The sequence below is a fragment of the Myotis lucifugus genome, unplaced genomic scaffold, assembly GCF_000147115.1.
Source record: "Myotis lucifugus unplaced genomic scaffold, Myoluc2.0 scaffold_157, whole genome shotgun sequence".
Classification (NCBI taxonomy): domain Eukaryota; kingdom Metazoa; phylum Chordata; class Mammalia; order Chiroptera; family Vespertilionidae; genus Myotis; species Myotis lucifugus.
This window is the reverse complement of record NW_005871205.1, coordinates 1479304-1498351: the sequence shown is the minus strand read 5'-3', so window position 1 is coordinate 1498351 and position 19048 is coordinate 1479304. Positions and strand designations below refer to the sequence as shown.

At 43.3% G+C, this 19048-nt stretch overlaps 2 protein-coding genes across 7 annotated transcripts in view; both read left to right on the top strand.

Annotated features, from left to right (window-relative positions):
- Nucleotides 1-10747, top strand: part of KIAA0100 (KIAA0100 ortholog) — a 29612-nt gene extending 18865 nt beyond the window's left edge. The window contains exons 27-39 of one of the 6 annotated variants that reach the window (XM_014461577.2): nucleotides 4174-4273; nucleotides 4509-4691; nucleotides 5040-5161; nucleotides 5861-6016; nucleotides 6102-6223; nucleotides 6785-6965; nucleotides 7916-8002; nucleotides 8203-8313; nucleotides 8453-8588; nucleotides 8698-8828; nucleotides 9013-9114; nucleotides 9388-9522; nucleotides 9947-10747. In XM_014461577.2, coding sequence (XP_014317063.1) covers nucleotides 4174-4273; nucleotides 4509-4691; nucleotides 5040-5161; nucleotides 5861-6016; nucleotides 6102-6223; nucleotides 6785-6965; nucleotides 7916-8002; nucleotides 8203-8313; nucleotides 8453-8588; nucleotides 8698-8828; nucleotides 9013-9114; nucleotides 9388-9522; nucleotides 9947-10129 — 1749 coding nt within the window. In that variant the 3' untranslated portion in view covers nucleotides 10130-10747. Of the gene's footprint in view, nucleotides 1-4173; nucleotides 4274-4508; nucleotides 4692-5039; nucleotides 5162-5860; nucleotides 6017-6101; nucleotides 6224-6784; nucleotides 6966-7915; nucleotides 8003-8202; nucleotides 8314-8436; nucleotides 8589-8697; nucleotides 8829-9012; nucleotides 9115-9387; nucleotides 9523-9945 lie in introns of those variants that run through there. The other 5 variants (XM_023759563.1, XR_002830899.1, XR_002830898.1 and 2 more) reach the window with 5 other exon arrangements.
- A 131-nt stretch (nucleotides 10748-10878) lies between these two features.
- LOC102430435 (uncharacterized serine/threonine-protein kinase SgK494) lies at nucleotides 10879-18710 on the top strand. Its single transcript, XM_006095526.3, has 12 exons — nucleotides 10879-11208; nucleotides 11587-11826; nucleotides 11924-12007; nucleotides 12141-12209; nucleotides 14706-14775; nucleotides 15005-15109; nucleotides 15294-15334; nucleotides 15584-15611; nucleotides 15724-15813; nucleotides 15901-15989; nucleotides 16113-16223; nucleotides 16692-18710. The coding sequence occupies exons 1-12, from the start codon at nucleotides 11152-11154 to the stop codon at nucleotides 16911-16913; spliced, it is 1206 nt and encodes a 401-aa protein (XP_006095588.1). The 5' UTR covers nucleotides 10879-11151; the 3' UTR covers nucleotides 16914-18710.
- The last annotated feature ends 338 nt before the right edge of the window (nucleotides 18711-19048 follow it).

Here is a 19048-nt window from a genome sequence, read left to right as displayed (position 1 = left end):
TCCACCATCCCATCGTGGTCCCACTCTTGTAGGTGCCCATCAGGCTGTGGCAGCGCTTCCACTGCTGCCACTGCCAGCGCTGTGAACCCTGGTGGTCAGTGCACTGGCATAGTGAGCTGTCGAACTCTCGGTCGAGGGGACAATTTGCATATTAGGGTTTTTATTATATAGGGATGATAGTGCTCGCTTCAGCAGCACATATACTAAAATTGGGAATTAACATGGGCCCCTGCGCAAGGATGACATGCAAATTCTGAAGTGTTCCATAAAGATGTATATATCAACCAATATATGTATTGGTTGATTGAGTTTAGAGAGAGGAAGGAAGGGAAACATCGATTAGAACCATTGAATGGCTGCCTCTAGCACATCCTCTAGTGGGGATTGAGCTCGCATGTGCTCTGACCAATGAATTGAACCATCTCAGTGCATGGGATGACGCTCAACCAACTGAGCCATACTGGCCAGGGATCTCTGATCACTCTTTGGTTTAAAAAAATTTTTTTTAAATTGATTTCATAAAGGAAAGTGGAGGGAGAAAGATAGAAACATCGATGATGAGAGAGAATCATTGATCGGCTGCCTCCTGCACGCCCCACACCAGGGATCTAGCCTGCAACTGGGGCATGCAACTGGGGCATGTGCCCTAACCAGAAATCAAACACATGACCTCCTGGTTCATCGGTAGACACTCAACCACTGAGCCATGCCAGCCAGGCTCTGATCGCTCTTTTTTTAAAAAATATATTTTATTGATTTTTTACAGAGAGGAAAGGAGTGGGATAGAGAGTTAGAAACATCAATGAGAGAGAAACATCGATCACCTGCCTCCTGCACACCCTCTACTGGGGATGTGCCCACAATCAAGGTACATGCCCTTGACCAGAATCGAACCTGGGACCCTTCAGTCTGCAGGCCGACGCTCTATCCACTGAGCCAGACCGGTTAGGGCTCTGATCACTCTTAATGAAGATGACTGAGTGGTTCTTTAAGCAAGGCAATAAGTTTGAATAGAAAGACTGCTTGTCTAGGAGTCAGATTATGAGAGTTCTAATGCCAGCTTTGCCATAATAGTAGCCTTGAGCCCTTGAGCAAGTCACTTTTATTTGTAAAATGGAATTCTAATACTTCATCTTAACAAGATTGTTGAACGGATTAAATGAGAAAGTATTTTGAAAAATATAAAGCTTCATTCAGATGGGAAATAGTCTTAACTTTTTTGGTCAGTATGTCTGGGGAGGTACGTGTAAGATAATCTTTTGTTAGATGTTGAGATTGTGAGCAGTGGCTGTAAATTTTCTTTTCAGCTTCTTGGTAAAATTTGTACTATAATTTCTAGGATATAATAATATTGGGAAATTTAATGGTTATGTGATATACCTAGTCAATATTCTGCATTGTCATTACTTATTTTTTTTAAAATATATCTTATTGATTTTTTACAGAGAGGAAGGGAGAGAGAGAGAGAGTTAGAAACATCGATGAGAGAGAAACATCGATCAGCTGCCTCCTGCACGGGATGTGCCCGCAACCCAGGTACATGCCCTTGACCGGAATCGAACCTGGGACCTTTCAGTCCACAGGCCAACGCTCTATCCACTGAGCCAAACCAGTTTCGGCATCATTACTTATTTAACAGGAGTTAAGTGTTCACGTTGTGCTGGGTGTGGTACACCCAGTGAGTTACTAGATCTAGCTATGTCTGATAAGGACCAATGTGATAACATCTTTTGCTATTCTATTCATTGGGGTTAAAGCTTATCCCTTCTTTCTCCTTGGCTACTGCTTCTTCCTCCAGTGACCTTAGGGCTTAATCCAGGAAACCTCTAGTATAATTATTATAAGAAGTAGTAAGGCCCTAACCAGTTTGGCTCAGTGGGTAGAGCATCGGCCTGCGGACTGAAGGGTCCCAGGTTCGATTCTGGTCAAGGGCATATACCTTGGTTGCAGGCACATCCCCAGTAGGGAGTGTGCAGGAGGCAGGTGATCGATGTTTCTCTCTCATCGATGTTTCTAATTCTCTACCCCTCTCCCCTCCTCTCTGTAAAAAATCAATAAAATATATTAAAAAAAAAAAAGAAGTAGTAAGCATTTCATCAGATGTCAAACCAAGTAAGGGTCAAGTTATTGATAATATGAGAGGACATGCCAATATATTTCAGCTGTAGTTCAGGCAAGCAGTGCTCTTTACCAGTAGTCTCAGAAGGTATGCACAGAAGGTGTTAACTATTCACACAGCTTGAGCTATGCAAGCTCTACCAACTTGGCATTTTCTGAGCCCCTGCTGTTTTTAGATATGCCTTCTTTCGCAAGTGAACCCTTCTTTTTCCCGTCAGGATGTGATGTTAATATTAGATCGGATTAGTCCTTGGCTTAGATGAGAGGGCCTTTGATCTTGCTTTTTCTATATAAATTTTTGTGTGACTTGACAGATCTGCTTATGGTCTATATCACTCATTCTATTATTCAATTGACTTCAGCTAGGCAGAGAGTCAAAATAATTCAGTCCCTTTCCCCGATGGCAATAGTGTCAGCGTGGTTGGTCTGAAGACAGAAAGCAGCAAGAACACAAAAACATGAATACCAAAGTGGGTGGGAAATTTAGGTTTTGATGAAAATTTTACTCATAACATGATTTGATTTCCCCCCCAACTTTTTAAGTTGTGATAAAACACATTAACATAAAATTTACCCTCTTAACCATTTTTAAGTGCACAGTTCAGTGGTATTAAATACATTCATGATGTTGTACAACCATTACCACAATCCATCTTCATAACTCTGTCTTATAAAACTGAATCTCTGTACCTATTGCCTGGCTGGAGTTGGTTGAGCGTTGTCCTGTGCACCAAAAGGTTGCCAGTTTGATTCCCTGTCGGGACACATACCTGGGTTGTGGGTTCGATCCCTGATCAGGGCCCAAATGGAAGGCAGTCAATCAATGTTTCTCTCTCACGTCAATGTTTCTCCCCACCCTCCTTCCTCTCTCTAAGCATGTCCTCAGGTGAGGATTAAAACAACAAAACAAAAACTATATCTGTTAATAACTCCTCACCTTCCCTTTTCCCCAGACCTTGGCAACCACCATTCTACCTTCTGTCTCTGATTTTAACTACTCTTTTTTTTTTCTTATTGTTGAAAGTATTGCATATGTCCTCCCTCCCCCCCCATTGACCTCTTTGATTTTAACTACTCTTAAGTACCTCATGTAAGTGGAGTCATACAGTATTTTTGTGTGTGTGACTGGTTTATTTCACTTAGTATAATGTTCTCAAGGTTCACCCATGTTATAGCATGTGTCAGAATTTCCTTTTTAAGGATGAATAATGTTCCATTGTATGTAAATACAATATATTGCTATTTATTCATCCACTGATAGACACTTGGGTTGCTTCCATCTTTTAGCTATTGTGAATAATGCTGCTATGGACATGAGTGTACAAATATACCTTTGAGCCCTCCATGGTTAGAGCATCAGCCTGAACACTGAAGGGTCTTCGGTTTGATTGCTGGTCAAGCAAGGGCATGTACCTGGCATGCAGGTTCAATCCCTGGCCCTAGTTGGGGTGCATACAGGAGGCAGCCAATCGATGTTTCTCTCCCCCCGCTCCCTTCCACTCCTGAAAATCAATGGAAAAAGTATCTTTGGGTGAGGATTAACAACAACAATAATATATACAGTATATCTTCAAGATCCTGCTTTCAGTTCTTTTGGGTATATTACTGGATCATATTGGAATTCTGTTTTTAATTTTTTGAGAACTTCCATACTGTTTTCCACAGTGGTTATACTATTACATTCCCACCAGTGGTGCATAAGTGTTCTAATTTTTGGACAATCTTGCCAACACTTGTTATTTTTCTTTTCTTATTTTTATAATTAGCCATCCTAATGGGTGTGAGTTAGGACATGATTTTATTTTAACCTAGCTTGTTTTTCTGGCCTGAGGCCTGTGGGCCTGGCAAAATGTGCATGTAACTCAGAATTTGGATGGTTTGGGTCAAGAGAGAGACATATATGTCTTCTACACTGGGAGATCTTTCAAGTTACTCCAGGAAGTGGAAATCTAGATAGATAGTGTAACTACTTGTATCATGGAGATCTGTGACCCAGCTGGCCAGAACAAGGTACTGATTCCCAGGAGTTAAAGGTGCATGTATCTCTGTCTTCAGGTGAAGAATATCGAGGAGCACCGGCAACGTAGTCTGGACTCTGTGCAAGAGCTGATGGAGAGCGGGCAGGCAGTGGGAGGCATGGTTACCACCACCACAGGTCAGCTCTCCTCTCTTCCTCATCATATGGTTATATGGTTAGTTGTAGATGTGCATCCCAAAGGATCCTGATTTCCTTACCTACTCTTAATGCTGTAGTAGGACCATTTTGTGTTAGGCTAGGTTGAAAGCAAGTGTCTGGAGTTCCCTAGACATCACACATAGCTAGCTGGGTGGCTCCTACAATACCTCTATTGAGAACGTCTTTCTCTTACCTCTTTCCCACCTCTTCCCAGATTGGAACCAACCAGCTGAGGCACAACAAGCCCAGCAAGTCCAGCGGATCATTTCACGCTGCAACTGTCGAATGTACTATATTAGTTACAGTCATGACATTGATCCTGAACTGGCAACTCAGATTAAGCCACCTGAGGTTCATGAGAAACAGGAAAAGGAAGATCTCCTAAAGAAGCATGAAGGTATTCGGGGCTTGAAATGCTTTTAGGAGGGTACTAAGGAACTTATAAAAGCAGTTATTTGAGGTTTTGAGGCAGTGTGTTATTAAAAGTCCTACTCTGCACCGAACATTAACATTTCACTTTGCTCTACATTTCGTAAATTCTTCTGAGAATAACTGGAGGGAACTGTGAAGAATGGGTATTTGTTAATTTTGAAAGAAGCAAATATGTTTCTACCCATGAGCATTTCTCACCAAGCCCTTTCTATGGGGTTAACTAATAGGAGTGATTCCAAATATAGTTTAGGACATGGGGTAGATATTTAAGGAGAAACTTGAGCCTCTTATTTAGCTGCTACCAATTACTTAGGGGCTGTGGATACCTTCACTCTTATCCATCATGAGCTGGAAATCTCCACCAATCCAGCTCAGTATGCCATGATCCTGGACATTGTCAACAACCTGCTGCTCCATGTAGAACCCAAACGGAAGGTAAGCATGGGCCCTTGTAGAAGGCCAGTTATCTTCACAGAAACCCTCGGACCTTGTGCTTTAGAGTCCATTAAGAAAAGCCGTGAACACCGTAGCCGGTTTGGCTTAGTGGATTGAGCGTCGGCCTGTGGACTGAAGGGTCCCAGTTTTGATTCTTGTCAAGGGCACATGCCAGGTTGCAGACTTGATCCCCAGTAGGGGGCGTGTAGGAGGCAGCCAATCAATGATTCTATCATTGATGTTTCTCTCTCTCTCCCTCTCCCAAATCAATAAAAATATATTTAAAAATAAAAAAAGAAAGAAAAGCCATGTTTCAGACTGAAAAGGGGCCTTGTGGTTGGTACGTCATCTATTAGTCAATAGCAGCAGTTGAAGTTTCACTTATCTAGAAAAGGTCTGAGTGTCCCTGAGACTCATTGGAGCTTGTTTACTTGTTTTTCTTGGTCAGTTCTCTACTCAGTCACTTAAATACCTCTAAGAACAGTAACTGCTCCCCACTTCCACCATCCCTACCCTGGGATTTGGCTTATTGTGAAATCTTCTGCATTGGCCTACCCCTTACTCTTGCTACTGATAATGGTGATAGGTAAAGGGGAGCTTTCCAGAGGAGATCCTCATTTATTTTCATTTCTCTATTTCAATTTACTTCAAGATTTGTCTATTAGAAAATCTCATTCATTTCCCTTCCTATTCCTTTAGGAGCATAGTGAAAAGAAACAGAGGGTCAGGTTCCAGCTCGAGATTTCGAGCAATCCTGAGGAGCAGCGCAGCAGCATATTACATTTGCAGGAGGCCGTGCGGCAGCATGTGGCCCAGATACGGCAGTTGGAAAAGCAGATGTATTCTATCATGAAGGTAATCACCTGGGCAGTCTAAGGACAGGGAGGCCTCCTAAGATGAGGGAGATTTCCTCTCAGTTTCTCCTGGCCTGGCTCCCTAGTCTTTGCAGGATGACAGCAAGAATGAGAACCTTCTTGACCTGAACCAAAAGCTTCAGTTGCAGCTCAACCAGGAGAAGGCCAATTTACAGCTTGAAAGTGAAGAGCTTAATATCCTCATCAGGTGAACAGCATTCTTTTCTGCCTTTTTCCAGTTCCCCAGCTGGAGTTGATTTCTTTGCCCACATTTTGATAGTCTTTATATCTAGTGAGTATTATCAAAGGCTGATGTAGTAGATTCAGGCATCTCTACCTGATGAGCCTTAACTGCACTTAGCCAAAAGGTTGAGAACAAGAGACCCCTTCCTTTGGATCATCAATAGAGTACCTGCTGGGAAAGGAGAAAAATGGCTAGTTGGGAAAGATCACTTTTGTGGTCTTAATACTGTGTGGCTGAGCTGAAAATAAAATATCTTGAAGTGATTAGAAAGGAACAATTATAGACATAATCATAGGTGTTAGTGAAAAGAGATTACTTTATCAAGAAGCTGTAGAACTGAAAGATGGCTTTGCATTCCTATGGCAGGATGTGAGAAGCAATCCTTTGAAAAAAATGTAGAGGATAGCTGTTCCAGAATAGATCCATCTCTGGGTTTATCTTATGCATCATTCTAGAGCATTCCATCCAACCCCCAACCCAAATACTATTGCCCATATTGGCTTTGATCCTCCTGTCCATTTATAGGTGTTTTAAGGATTTCCAGTTGCAGCAGGCCAACAAGATGGAGCTGCGAAAGCAGCAGGAAGATGTGAGTGTGGTCCGTCGCACTGAGTTCTACTTTGCTCAGGCACGTTGGCGCCTGACAGAGGAAGATGGACAGCTAGGAATTGCTGAACTGGAGCTGCAGCGGTTTCTCTATAGCAAGGTATTGGGTATATACAATCACACAAAGGCAGCTGTATTGAGAGGCACTGGCCTATCTTAGGAGTCTAACTCACAAAAAGAGAAACACAAAGGGGCTAGTTATTATATAACTACTAGAGGCCCAGTGCACGAGTGTGGGGGGGGTGTCCCTCAGCCCAGCCTGTGCCCTCTCACAGTCCGTGACCACTTGCCTAAGCCCTCACCTAAGCCAGCAGGCAGACAGCCCCCAGGGGTCCTTAGTGCTGCCGGGGAGGCTCCCGCAACCGCTGCTATACTCGCCAGTTGTGAGCCTGGCTTTTGGCTGAGTGGCGCTCCCCCTGCAGAAGTGCACTGACCTCCATGGGACAGCTCCTGCATTGACTGTCTGCCCCCTGGTGGTCAGTGTGTGTCATTATGCCGTTTGGTCGATTTGCATATTAGGGTTTTATTATGTAGGATTATATAGGATTAATGATGGTATTAAAGGTTACTAATGAAACATGAGCAGAGTTCCCCTTAGATACATGCAGTTATAGATGAGAGTGATCAAATGTTTCCCTCAGTGAATAAGATTATCCCTAGAAATGTGGCCCAGAGGTAGGTATTCTAAGTCCTGCTTGAAATAGAACCTTAATTCTATACTGGCATTCAGCTTCCTGTAATTACCCATGGCATAGAGGAGAGGACATTGTTCATTCCCCCCTGACCCTGCCCCTTTCCAGGATGTTTGGGAATGAATGAGACTATTTTTGAATGTCACAGTGACTGGGAAATACTACTGTCATTTAGTGCTCTGGCCAGTAGGTCCCATGAAAAACATGGTATTATATGAGTTTGAAAGAGATATCAAAGGTTGGGATTAGGCATATGGAGAACCTGAAAACAAATAGGTTATGTAGCAATTCTCTAGCAAGCTCCTAAGAAAAGGCTTACTATAGTGGATTGGGGGTTGGGGGTAATCTGTCTTTATAGGTGAATAAATCTGATGATACAGCAGAACATCTTCTGGAGTTGGGCTGGTTCACAATGAACAACCTCCTTCCCAATGCTGTCTACAAGGCAAGTCTTATTTCCCCATTCCTAGCCCATTCACATACTTTCTAACACAGGCCATTTGTAATGGTCCTTCCACATAAACCCACTATGGGAAACAGTGTGGTGATCTGAGATGGTGAAAGTTTGCTCATCTTAGCAAGACTATTGCTTCTCCTTTTAGTCTGCAGAGGACTTGTGGGTTGATTTATCATTCTATCCTACAGGTAGTCCTGCGGCCCCAGAGCTCCTGCCAATCTGGGCGACAGCTAGCTCTCCGCCTATTCAGCAAAGTCCGGCCCCCTGTTGGGGGTATATCTGTTAAGGAGCACTTTGAGGTTAGTAAACAGTCCTTTGGAGATCCAGGAACAAAGGGCAGTCAAAAGCTATCTGTGTATTGTATCATGCTGTTAGGGGTAGGTAAACTGAGGGATGATGTCTGAACTTAATTGCTTCTTCAGCCTTTTTCCTCTTTAGGTAAATGTGGTGCCTCTCACCATCCAGCTGACACACCAGTTCTTCCATAGAATAATGGGCTTTTTCTTTCCTGGTCGAAGTGTGGAAGATGATGAGGTTGGTGATGAGGAAGATAAGTCCAAACTGGTGACTACTGGTGAGAACTTTTATGGTGGTGCTCCAGAAGACTGGGGTAGCATAGCAGCCTCAGAGACAGCTGAAGCTCCAGAAAGAAGGCAACAGCTGGTGTGCTTGCTTTTTCATAGGAATACCAGTGGTGAAGCCTCGGCAGCTGATTGCAACAGATGATGCAGCAGCACTGGGCCCTGGGAAGGGTGTGGCACAGGGCTTGAATCGGAGTTCTGGGGTCAGAAGGTCATTTCGAAAAGCCCCAGAGGTATTGGCCATGCCCCTAATGATAGAAAAATGGAAGTTCTAGGATACTCTGTTAAGCTTGGCTGGGGATTTCTTCTGTTGCCTTTGAGTTTACTCCAGGGATGAAGGGAGATGGGAGATGTTTGGGGGTCCCAAATTTCTTCTGATGGTTTCAGGGGCTCCTGCTCCTTTCTTGCCTTTCCTAGCACCCTGTGGATGATATTGACAAGATGAAAGAACGAGCTGCCATGAACAACTCCTTCATCTATATAAAGATTCCACAGGTTCCACTGTGCGTCAGCTACAAGGTCTGCTCCTCCCCAGCACTTTCTAGAACAGGGTGGGAAGGGAACCATATAAGATCATCATAGATTAAAGACAGGGAAATAGTCTAGCTTGTGAAGTTGGGCCATGGGTGATGGCCCATTGTCAGACTGAGATAAGGGGAAATCCGTTATCTGTAGTTTGCTGCTATATGGGAAGGTACTAGACTTGGACTCAAGTACTGGCTTGGACTAAAAGTGGCATATGATATGTTCTTCTCTTCCTCTTTCTCTTCCCTCCCCATTCTTGTCTTGCAGGGTGAGAAGAACAGTGTGGACTGGGGTGACCTTAACCTGGTGCTGCCCTGTCTGGAGTACCACAACAACACATGGACATGGCTAGACTTTGCCATGGCTGTCAAAAGGGACAGCCGCAAAGCCCTGGTTGCCCAGGTATCCCGGCAGAGTTCATGGCTGTTTGGTTAGCAGGATCTGGAAAGCAGATCTTTTGCTCAGGAGCGTTTCATTGTAGTGTGTATTAATGAGCAGCCTTGGGATGGGACAGGTGGATAAGTGAGCAACTTTTAACCCTGCTCTCTCCATGACTTTGTTCAGATGATTAAATTGAATGTTTATGGTTTCGTATGTTAACTATTGATTTTTTAGGAAACTGAGGGCTGACACAAACTCAGGTTTAGAATGGCTCTAATTAGACTGTAAGCTTCTTGAAAGCAGAGATCATTTTAGGATTTGAAGGACTCCATCCATTGTGCCTGTGTGTAAATTTAATAAATCTTGATTGAATTGATTCACTGTGACTTATTTTGTCTGTCCCACTAATATTTACCTTCCCTTTTACTCCTCTCTGACCTATCAGGTAATCAAAGAGAAGCTAAGGCTGAAGCCTGCAACAGGGTCAGAGGTCCGGGGAAAGCTAGAGACTAAATCAGACCTCAACATGCAACAGCAGGAAGAAGAGGAGAAAGCGCGGCTCCTCATCGGTTTAAGTGCGGGCAACAAGAACCCTGGCAAGAAGTCCATTTTTGGCAGGCGCAAGTGATCCGGCAATTCAAGAATGGCTGCAATACAGGATCTGACTCTGGCTCAGGCCCCAGGGACTTGTGGGGTGGGAGGCACTTCCCTTTATCCACCAGGACTTGTTGGGGTAGGAGCCCACAGGGTACTGCAGAGAAAGGCACTACTCTTTAGCAGCTGACCTGTTCTCTGCAGAGTATGGTGGATAATAATGCTGAGTTCTACCTCACACTGATCAGCAGGCTGAGGGCCAGAGAGGCATCAAGAGAACAAGACCCAGGGAATGGCCCCAGGACTAGGATCTGGTTCCGTTGGGGTCAGCTGAAAGGGTGGGGGACAGTTCTGATCAAGTGTGATAAATTTTTATAAATAGACATATATAAATATATATATATATATTTCTCTAAGTGTAACTGCTCTCCCCATGTCAGAAAGTTGGGGGGCAGAGGGCTGATCTGTCCCTCATTCCACTGCCTTGTATAAAAGAGGTATTCGTGTTATGGGGGGAATCAGCCCCTCCCCCAATTTGTGCCAGGCTCACTTGGGGAGATAGGAGCCAGGGCTGGCCATAGGTCCCCCTGGGGTATGCCCTGGAGAATGGTAAGAAAATGATTTAAAGAGAAAAAATATATTTTAAATTTGATGCTGTTTTTTTTATGTGTGTGTTGAGTGCATGGGTTCAACCTGTATGTATCCTTCCCTCCCCATCAACCTAAGACACATCTCTAGCTGCCACTCTTATGAGAGGTTGGCTTCTTCCCTCCTGCCTAATAATGTATCACAGATATTTCCCATCCCAGCTCTGGTGTGATACTGGCCCTATGCTGATAGTTCTCTGCACATTTTAGTTCTGGTTATAAACCTCTTCTTAACCAGGGATGATAGGATTTGGGGATAAAGGTGAGGTTTGGTTGCATCACTTGCATCTCTAGTTATGAACAGCAAGTAAGAGGCAGGGCTCATGTGTAATGCAGCATCGGGGGGAGGAACTGCTTATGTAACTGGGACAGCAGATTTAGTCAAAGGAGGAAGAGGCAGAGGCTGGGAATGGGAACAGTGAACTGTCGGCAGGGGCAACATGCCCAGATGGCTCTTTCTAATAAGGTAGGCTGTGGGCTCTGGCAGCCTGTTTAGGGGAGGTGAAGGAAACCTGGGCTTGAGGCTGATGTGGAGCATGTTAGTGATGCCCACTGTGGGGGTAGGGAGGCTATACTGTGAAAGTATATCTCCATACTGGGAGGTGCAGGCTGCATCTTTGATGCCTCATGGGGAAAATGTCCAAATACTGCTTTCCTAGAGGATGTGAATTATAGTCAGGAAATCTAGACCTTCCTTGGTCCAAAGCAATAGTAGTAGTGGCGATTTTGCCTAGTCTCAAAAATATATCTCTCAGGTTGAGATTAGAGAGAGCACCTGCTGAGATGGGCAGAACCTGTAATGCCTGAGGGGCAGAAGGTTTAGAGTGGCTCCCTTGGTTCTCAGCAGGGTAGCAACATCCAGGGCCCCTGGGTCCGAGGCTGGAAGAGCCTCTGGTCAGGTGTGGGGACCACCAGGTCAGGCCTGGAAGAACTGTGGGGACTACGGGGGCATCTGTGCCAGCATCAGGAGCCAGCTTCACTGCTAGTAGAGAAGCCTCTGTCTGAGTGGCCACTGCCTCAGTTCATCAACCTCTTTCTGCCGGAGTTTCCCATTAGGCCCCTTAGGGAGCATCAACAGCTAAAGGTAGGTCAATGGAATCACTAGAAGGGGTCTCAGTCTTGGTGAGAAATTTAGAAATAACCAGAGTCTCAATTTCCCTGTTCTCCATTTTTCTGTACAGGTTTTAGGCCTTGTGGCTAAAGGCTCCTTTGGAACTGTCTTCAAGGTGCTAGACTGTGGCCAGAAAGCAATATTTGCAGTGAAGGTAGGGAGCTAGATATTCTTCCACATTATTTTCTAGTCCCTGCCTCCAGTTTTGGTTCCAGAAAGATTGGGAGGAATAAACAATTCAATAGCACTATTCCCCTCTAGGAGTCATCATTTCTATCCTTTTATAGGTGGTGCCCAAGGTCAAGGTCCTCCAGAAGGACATCCTGAGGCAGTGCAAAGAGGAGGTTAGCATCCAGGTACGCACAGAGCCCTGGGAAGGATCCTAGGAAGAACTAAGGTGGAGAAAGCACCTCTCTTGTCCAACTGTCCTGGTTTTCCTGGTTCTGCCCCTCCCTTGGCTTCAACCAAGTAGATCCTGGGAAAAGTAGCTATCAGCAGAGTTAGTCTAAGTCCTTTTTTTGTTTGTGGTTGGGAACTGGTTCCCACTCATTTTCTGAAGCCAATATAAGCCTGGCATGGACATTATCAGAGAAGGAAAACTATAAGCCAATCTCACTCATGAAAGTAGAAAAATTATAAACAAAATAATAAGCAATACATAAGAATGAAAATAGATCACAACCAAGTTGTATTTATTCTAGGAATATGAGATTGGGTTAACACTGGAACTAATGCTTCCAGTCAAGATGGAGTAGAGGGACTGGATTTACCCTCACCCATGAAACAACCACAAAAAAGAAACCACTTAATAGAAAATGAAGAAAGGAGCTCACAGGCACTTCACAAAAGCAGACATCCAAGTGACCTGTATGTATGTATGTATATGTACACATACATACACACGAAAAGGTGCTTAACATCCTTAGTCACCAGGGAACTGCAAGTCCAAACCAGAATAAGATATCCCTACATTCCTACCAGAATAACTAAAATAAAGGCACTGGAGAGAGAAAAGAATTATGTAATATTTTTATAATATGTAGAAAAAAAATTTAGGATTTCCATCAAGGTTATTAACTATAATTCTTGATTTTTAGTGGAATCATCAGTGTTTATTGTTTTGCTTATTTAAATTTTTAAATTTGTTTTAAATAAAATATAGCTCTTTTAATAAATTTTTCATTTTAAAAAATGCAAAAAGAGAAGCTTAATGACACTTGATATAATAACTTATTTTGAGTTTCATTTTAATTTTAAGAAGCTTAAAATGAATTACTGATTAACTTAAAATTTTATGTCAAATATATCTTGCAAAAAACTTTATGACAATGGTTTTCTATTATGATTTGAAATGTTAAAGAAAAACTACACGAGCACATGCAAACATACAATTAATCTGTTAGCATATACAGAATTGGAATGTCAAATCATTCAACACTGAGTCATTAGTATGTAAGTACTTAAAACTAAAATATCTGCTAACATGGTTTGGCGATAAAATACACAAATAAGTCTATTAGACAAAAACAACTAAACAAACTTTAAAATGAAGATTATGATGAGTTTGACAAATGTTAGGTGACAATTTAGCAGTCAGGGATGGCACTTATGTGAGCAAGCAGGATGAATGAACATATACTTTAAAGTTTTAGGTGACATTCAGCTTTTACTACAAAAGGGGACGCATTCCCCCCATTAGAGGCATTGACACACTGTACACTGTACCTGGCACATCCTGGGGGAGCTCAGATGCCACCTTCTTCTTCTTGTTGTTTTTTTCTTGTAGAAGCTTTTATTTCAATGACCAAAAAATTGCAGTAAATAGAATCTATACTGATTGACTGACATTAGACATGCACCTCTACATGAAACTGCTGTTAGTTTTTGACAGGCCTAAATCTTTACAACTTATTTAGGCCCATCTTTGAATTTCTTTGATCCTGATATACAGGATAAGTTAAATTCTTCCTCATGGCACTTTAGTAATGAGAATTATGTTCACTGGCTAGATTCCTTTATAACTAAAGGCCTCTAGATACTCAGCCTGCCTGTACTACCTACCTCGAGACCATACTTTATATAGATACTTAAGTAAATCACAGTATAAGGAAGGGAGATAATTTAGAAAGCTGAATTATATTATATGAATATTCTATAGATTTTTCCCCAGCACTGATGGTCAAAACACTAGTTAAGTACCAAATAACTCTTCCCCCATCGCCACCCTTTCTCAGACACCAAGATGTGTATCAATGTCCCTAGGCATCTGAAATGAATCCACAAATGACAGATTTTATCCATGTGGTCCCACTATCAAATTACAAAAAGCAGTTCCACTATCCAAATTATACAAAGCAGTTAATGGGACGTTCAGAAGCCACCTTCTTCTTTACCATGTTACTGCTATCATGGGTTTCTGAGACACCGCACAGTGTCTTTAGAGGGACTAGTTTCTTCTGAAGAAGCATTTGTTGTGTTGTCACCAAGATTTGCCGACACAGTTACCTTTATCCCCAACTTCTGTTGGCATACAGTAAAATGCATAGTCAAATCTTTCTCCTCCCTACCTCCCTCTCAATCCTCCTCCCCCTCTTCCTCCTTGTGCTGGGTAGGGGCCTCCCCCTACGCAGGGGCAGCAGCTTCCTCCAGCATTGCTGCCCCTTCTGGGCAAGCTCAGCCTCATCTTAGGCGTCACCTCAGCCTGTGGTGCCAGGGAAATCTCTCCAGCATGTCCCAGTGTGTTTCTTAGTATTATGCTAGTTCCTGGATTACCAGGCAGACATTGACTTCTTGGTTGCCTTGATCTTCAGTTATCCTGTTCTTCCCTAATTTCCTGTTTTCTTTGTCCCTAGCGACAGATTGACCATCCTTTTGTACACGGCTTGGGCGACAGCTGGCAGGGAAAACGGCACCTCTTCATTAGTGAGTGGTCTCTCTCCTCATTCCCAAGGTCCCTCTACCATTCTCCCCACCTGAGATTACCCATCCCTTTGGCTTGTTCTGCCTTTGTTCTGTTCCCTTTCTCACAGCACTTCTCTCCCGAAGGGAGAGGGAACATAGAGCATGTGGCATCAGGTTGGGCAGGAGGCCTATAATGCCTTGCCCGGCACAGAAGCCCTCAGATAATGCCTAGACTTTTGGTACTTTGCAGTGTGCAGCTACTGTAGCACAGATCTGTACTCCCTGTGGTCTGCTGTTGGCTGCTTTACTGAGGCTTCCATCCGCCTCTTTGCTGCTGAACTGGTCCTGGTGCTGTGTAAGTGAAACGGGAGTGGTAATGGAAATGAGGGAAGAATTAATCGAATGGGGGCCAAAAAAAAAAAAGAATTCATATTAATGCTAGAAATCAAAGAACAGGGATAGGGATGGGGTGGGACTACCAGGGAAACTGGAAAGGACAGGAGCGCTTCAGCACACCCCCTGCTTGCTGTCATCCACAGGCTATCTCCATGACTTGGGCATCATCCATCGGGATGTGAAGGTAGAGTTAAGTGCTTTTTTTCTTTGTCTGAGGAGGTGCCTTAGTAAGTTCCACAGGTCCAAGAAGGCATGGGGGAGCTGAGAACAACTCACCTTGGGACCCTCGTGGGTGCTAAGGATTTGGGCAAGGACCTTCCATGTATAGACCTGAATGTTGAGTAGGGCATCTTCTTCAGCTGGGGGGTATACACGATGAAAGAGCGTTGAAATGAGTAAGATGAATAATACTTTCTCACCTGTGATTTTTCAGATGGAGAATATCCTCCTGGATAAACGAGGTAAATCCTTTTCTTTTCTTAGCCCTGGAATGCGAGGTACTTCAAGTTTGGGAATGCACAGGGCTGATGAGGGATGGAACAGAGTGGTGCTGTTGCATTATCTTTTATATAGGTCATCTGAAACTGACAGACTTTGGTCTGTCCCGCCACCTGCCCCGAGGAGCTCGAGCCTATACTATTTGTGGCACTCTTCAATACATGGGTAAGAAAAAGGCCAAAGCAGGTGGGTAAGAATTGGGCAAGAGGACAGGCAACAGATGTCAATGACAAGTATCTTTCAAATCTGTAGCCCCAGAGGTCCTGAGAGGAGGGCCCTACAACCATGCTGCTGATTGGTGGTCCCTGGGTGTTTTGCTTTTCTCTCTGGCAACTGGAGAGGTGAGAGAATGGTAGTGATGCTGGGCAGAAAAGAGAGGAGTTTTGTCTTGTGGTGGGAAGAAGGAAGACCTTAGGAAACCTTGCCTTTACTAAGAAATGACACCCTCCCACCCCTCAACTTAGTTCCCAGTGGCTGCAGAGAGAGATCACGAGGCCATGCTGGCAAGTGTGACCCACTTTGACTCTGAGATCCCAGCTTCTCTTAACCAGGGGCTCTCACTTCTACTCCATGAGGTAAGGATGAGCACTACTTTCCTTTTTCATTACCAAACTAACTATTCACTCTCTCCTTTCCCTATCATTGAAGTGGTATTTCCCAATTCCTGTGATTATTTGGGGGGTAGGTGGTGGCAGCTGGCCGACTTCAATTTCATCAAGTACTATGTGTCACTACTTGCCCTCTAACCAGCATTTCAAATTTCATTCCTGAGTTCCTGGTTCCTCAAATATCCTAGCCATCCATAACATACAGGTCACTTCTGAGAGAGTGGGCCAGTGCTGCTTTCTTACCAATACAGCTCCTTTATTCCTGCGTTTGCCCCCAAATTAGCCTATCTTCCTCTTTTACAAGTCCTTTCCTCTTTAGGGTTCTTTTTTCTGCCCTCCACGGCTCCATGAACTTCTTTTTCCCTTTCCAGCTTCTCTGTTAACAGCCCCTTTCCCATCCCGGTCCCTATTCCTTGTTGCTCTGTTTCCCTTCAGCTCTTATGCCAGAATCCCCTCCAGCGTCTACATCATTTGCATCGATTCCAGGTCCACCCTTTCTTTCGAGGTGTGGCCTTTGACCCAGAGCTCCTACAGAAACAGCCCGTGAACTTTGTCATGGAGACTCAAGCTACCCAGCCTAGTCCATCAGAGTCCATGCTGTTCAAGGACTTTGACTGTAACCTGGAGTCCTTTCTGGTCTACCCTGGACTTGCTTGAGCCCCCTCTACTATAGACTGGAGCCCATCTGGAAACCTGAGCATCTCCTCCATTGCCAACTCAGTATGACCACCTCGATGACCCAGTTTGTTTTTACTTTGTAGCCTCTTATTGTTCTTCTAGGCCAAACATGTCAAACATGCGGCTGGGCCGTGAGTGTGACATGCTTGTTCTAGGCCAGCGGTCGCCAACCTTTCAGACCTCATGGACCACTCGTGGTCCGTGGACCACCAGTTGGCGACTGCTCTTCTAGGCATTGTACCTGAGTTCAGATCTTGGGCATTCTGTTATTGGCAGCCACGACTGACCTAGCTCTTCCCCTATTATACAACACACCTCTCAATTCAACATCTCAGATCAAAGTGTTGACTTTTTCCTCTGCTTTATTTTTCTAGTGCTCATACCCTGAAGCTTTTAGCCAGAGGCTTATTTCACTTTTCCCCCCTCCTTGTTTTTGAATCACGTTTCTTTCCTTGAGCAATAACAACACTTGATGATTTTCCAAGGTGCTATTTATGTGTTTAACAGGCTTGTTAGAAGCAGTATGAATATTTTTCAGAGGTCTCAAAAGCTGGCATTTCAACCCGCAGGTATACACCTAAAGCATATGATTCTGGGGGCCAAAGCCAGTCTGTAATAAATGAAAAAAAAATTTTTTAAGTGAATTATAACAGCCAAATGTGAGGAAGAGAATAAATAGGGACTGAAACATGGGTCGGGTAAATGTCTTGAGAGGTAATTGAAATAGTTTTACAAATTTCTTCCTAATCAAAACCCCTTTGAAAGACATTAGGATTCTTATATTGATCATTGTCCTACACATCCCAGGATTCAGTTCTAATGGGCAAACCAAGGGATTAAGAGGCATGACATCAACCTTAAAATTTTTTATTTTTGTTAATCCTCACCTGAGGATATTTTTCCATTGATTTTTAGAGAGTGGTAGGGAGGGGAGAAACACAGAGGGAGAGAAACATCGATTGGCTGCCTCCCACACGTGCCCAGACCAGGGCCGGGATCCAGCCCCCAACCCAGGTGATCGAACACATGATCCTTCAGTCTTCAGGCTGATGCTCTTATCTACTGAGCCCAACCGGCTAGGGCTCAACCTTAAAATTTAAGAACCTTTTCCCTTAGTGAGAAAAGTCATCTGGACCTTAAATTTGTATACATTTCTGGCCTTTATTCTTTAAATTTTTCTTTAACTTCTCTAAAGCTTCATTTTTATTATTCTTCAATTATATCTGATCTCTTTTTCCAAACCAAAAAGAGTCTGGCAAGTATTCTGTGTACTTCTTTTAATTCTGTCCCTGGATTATGCCAGATTTTCCCTGTACATTGCTAGTATTTTATTGGCCTCTTTAGAATTGCTTTTTCTGGGTTGCACTTTGGCAATTCCTATCAAATCCCTATGAAAGTTAATTGCTATAGAAACTGTAAAGGGTATTTATGACTATAATTCATAATGTTCTTTTTAAAGATGCATAGTATAAATTTTCTCTGAATCCAGTTGTGCTTTTCCTGAATTGCTGTTTGGTTTTACCTTAAAGAAGCTCAATATTCTACTGACTGTATTTTTCTCTTCATATTGATGCTAAACTACTTAGAGCCAATTGGTGGCTGCTTCCATCCAGCAAGTGTTTAGGACTTCATGTTATGTATATTGTAAGCTAGCCACATTCTTGGTTTCCTTTATTTTCCTATGTTTTAATTTTTTTATCTTACTATATTATCTGCATCTTTGTAAGCCTTTTGGGAATGAGGTTGGCATATAAATAAATAAAAGAATGTATCTAATCTTTTTTATTATTTCATTTATTTCTCTTAGATACTTTTTAGCTTTTAAAAAAACATTTATTATTGATTTCAGAGAGGAAGGGGGAGGGAGAGAGAGATAGAAACATCAATTATGAGAGAGAATTGTTGATTACTGCCTCCTGCATGCCCCACACTGGGGATCAAGCCCACAACTCTGGCATATGCCCTGACTGGGGATCGAACCATGACCTTCTAGTTCATAGGTTGATGTTCAACCACTGAGTCACGCCAACTGGGCTGGCTGCGCTTTTTAAGCTTTTATTTACATTTAAGTTACAGTGACCAGACTGTACATTGGATAAAAACCATGAATACTG

Excerpts from the sequence above, each read along its gene's own strand:
- LOC102430435 (XM_006095526.3), top strand. The coding sequence starts at position 11,152 with ATGGGAACAGTGAACTGTCGGCAGGGGCAACATGCCCAGATGGCTCTT. Across the intron at positions 14,776-15,004 it reads AAAACGGCACCTCTTCATTA|TGTGCAGCTACTGTAGCACA; the intron begins GTGAGTGGTCTC and ends GGTACTTTGCAG. Across the intron at positions 15,110-15,293 it reads TGAACTGGTCCTGGTGCTGT|GCTATCTCCATGACTTGGGC; the intron begins GTAAGTGAAACG and ends TGTCATCCACAG.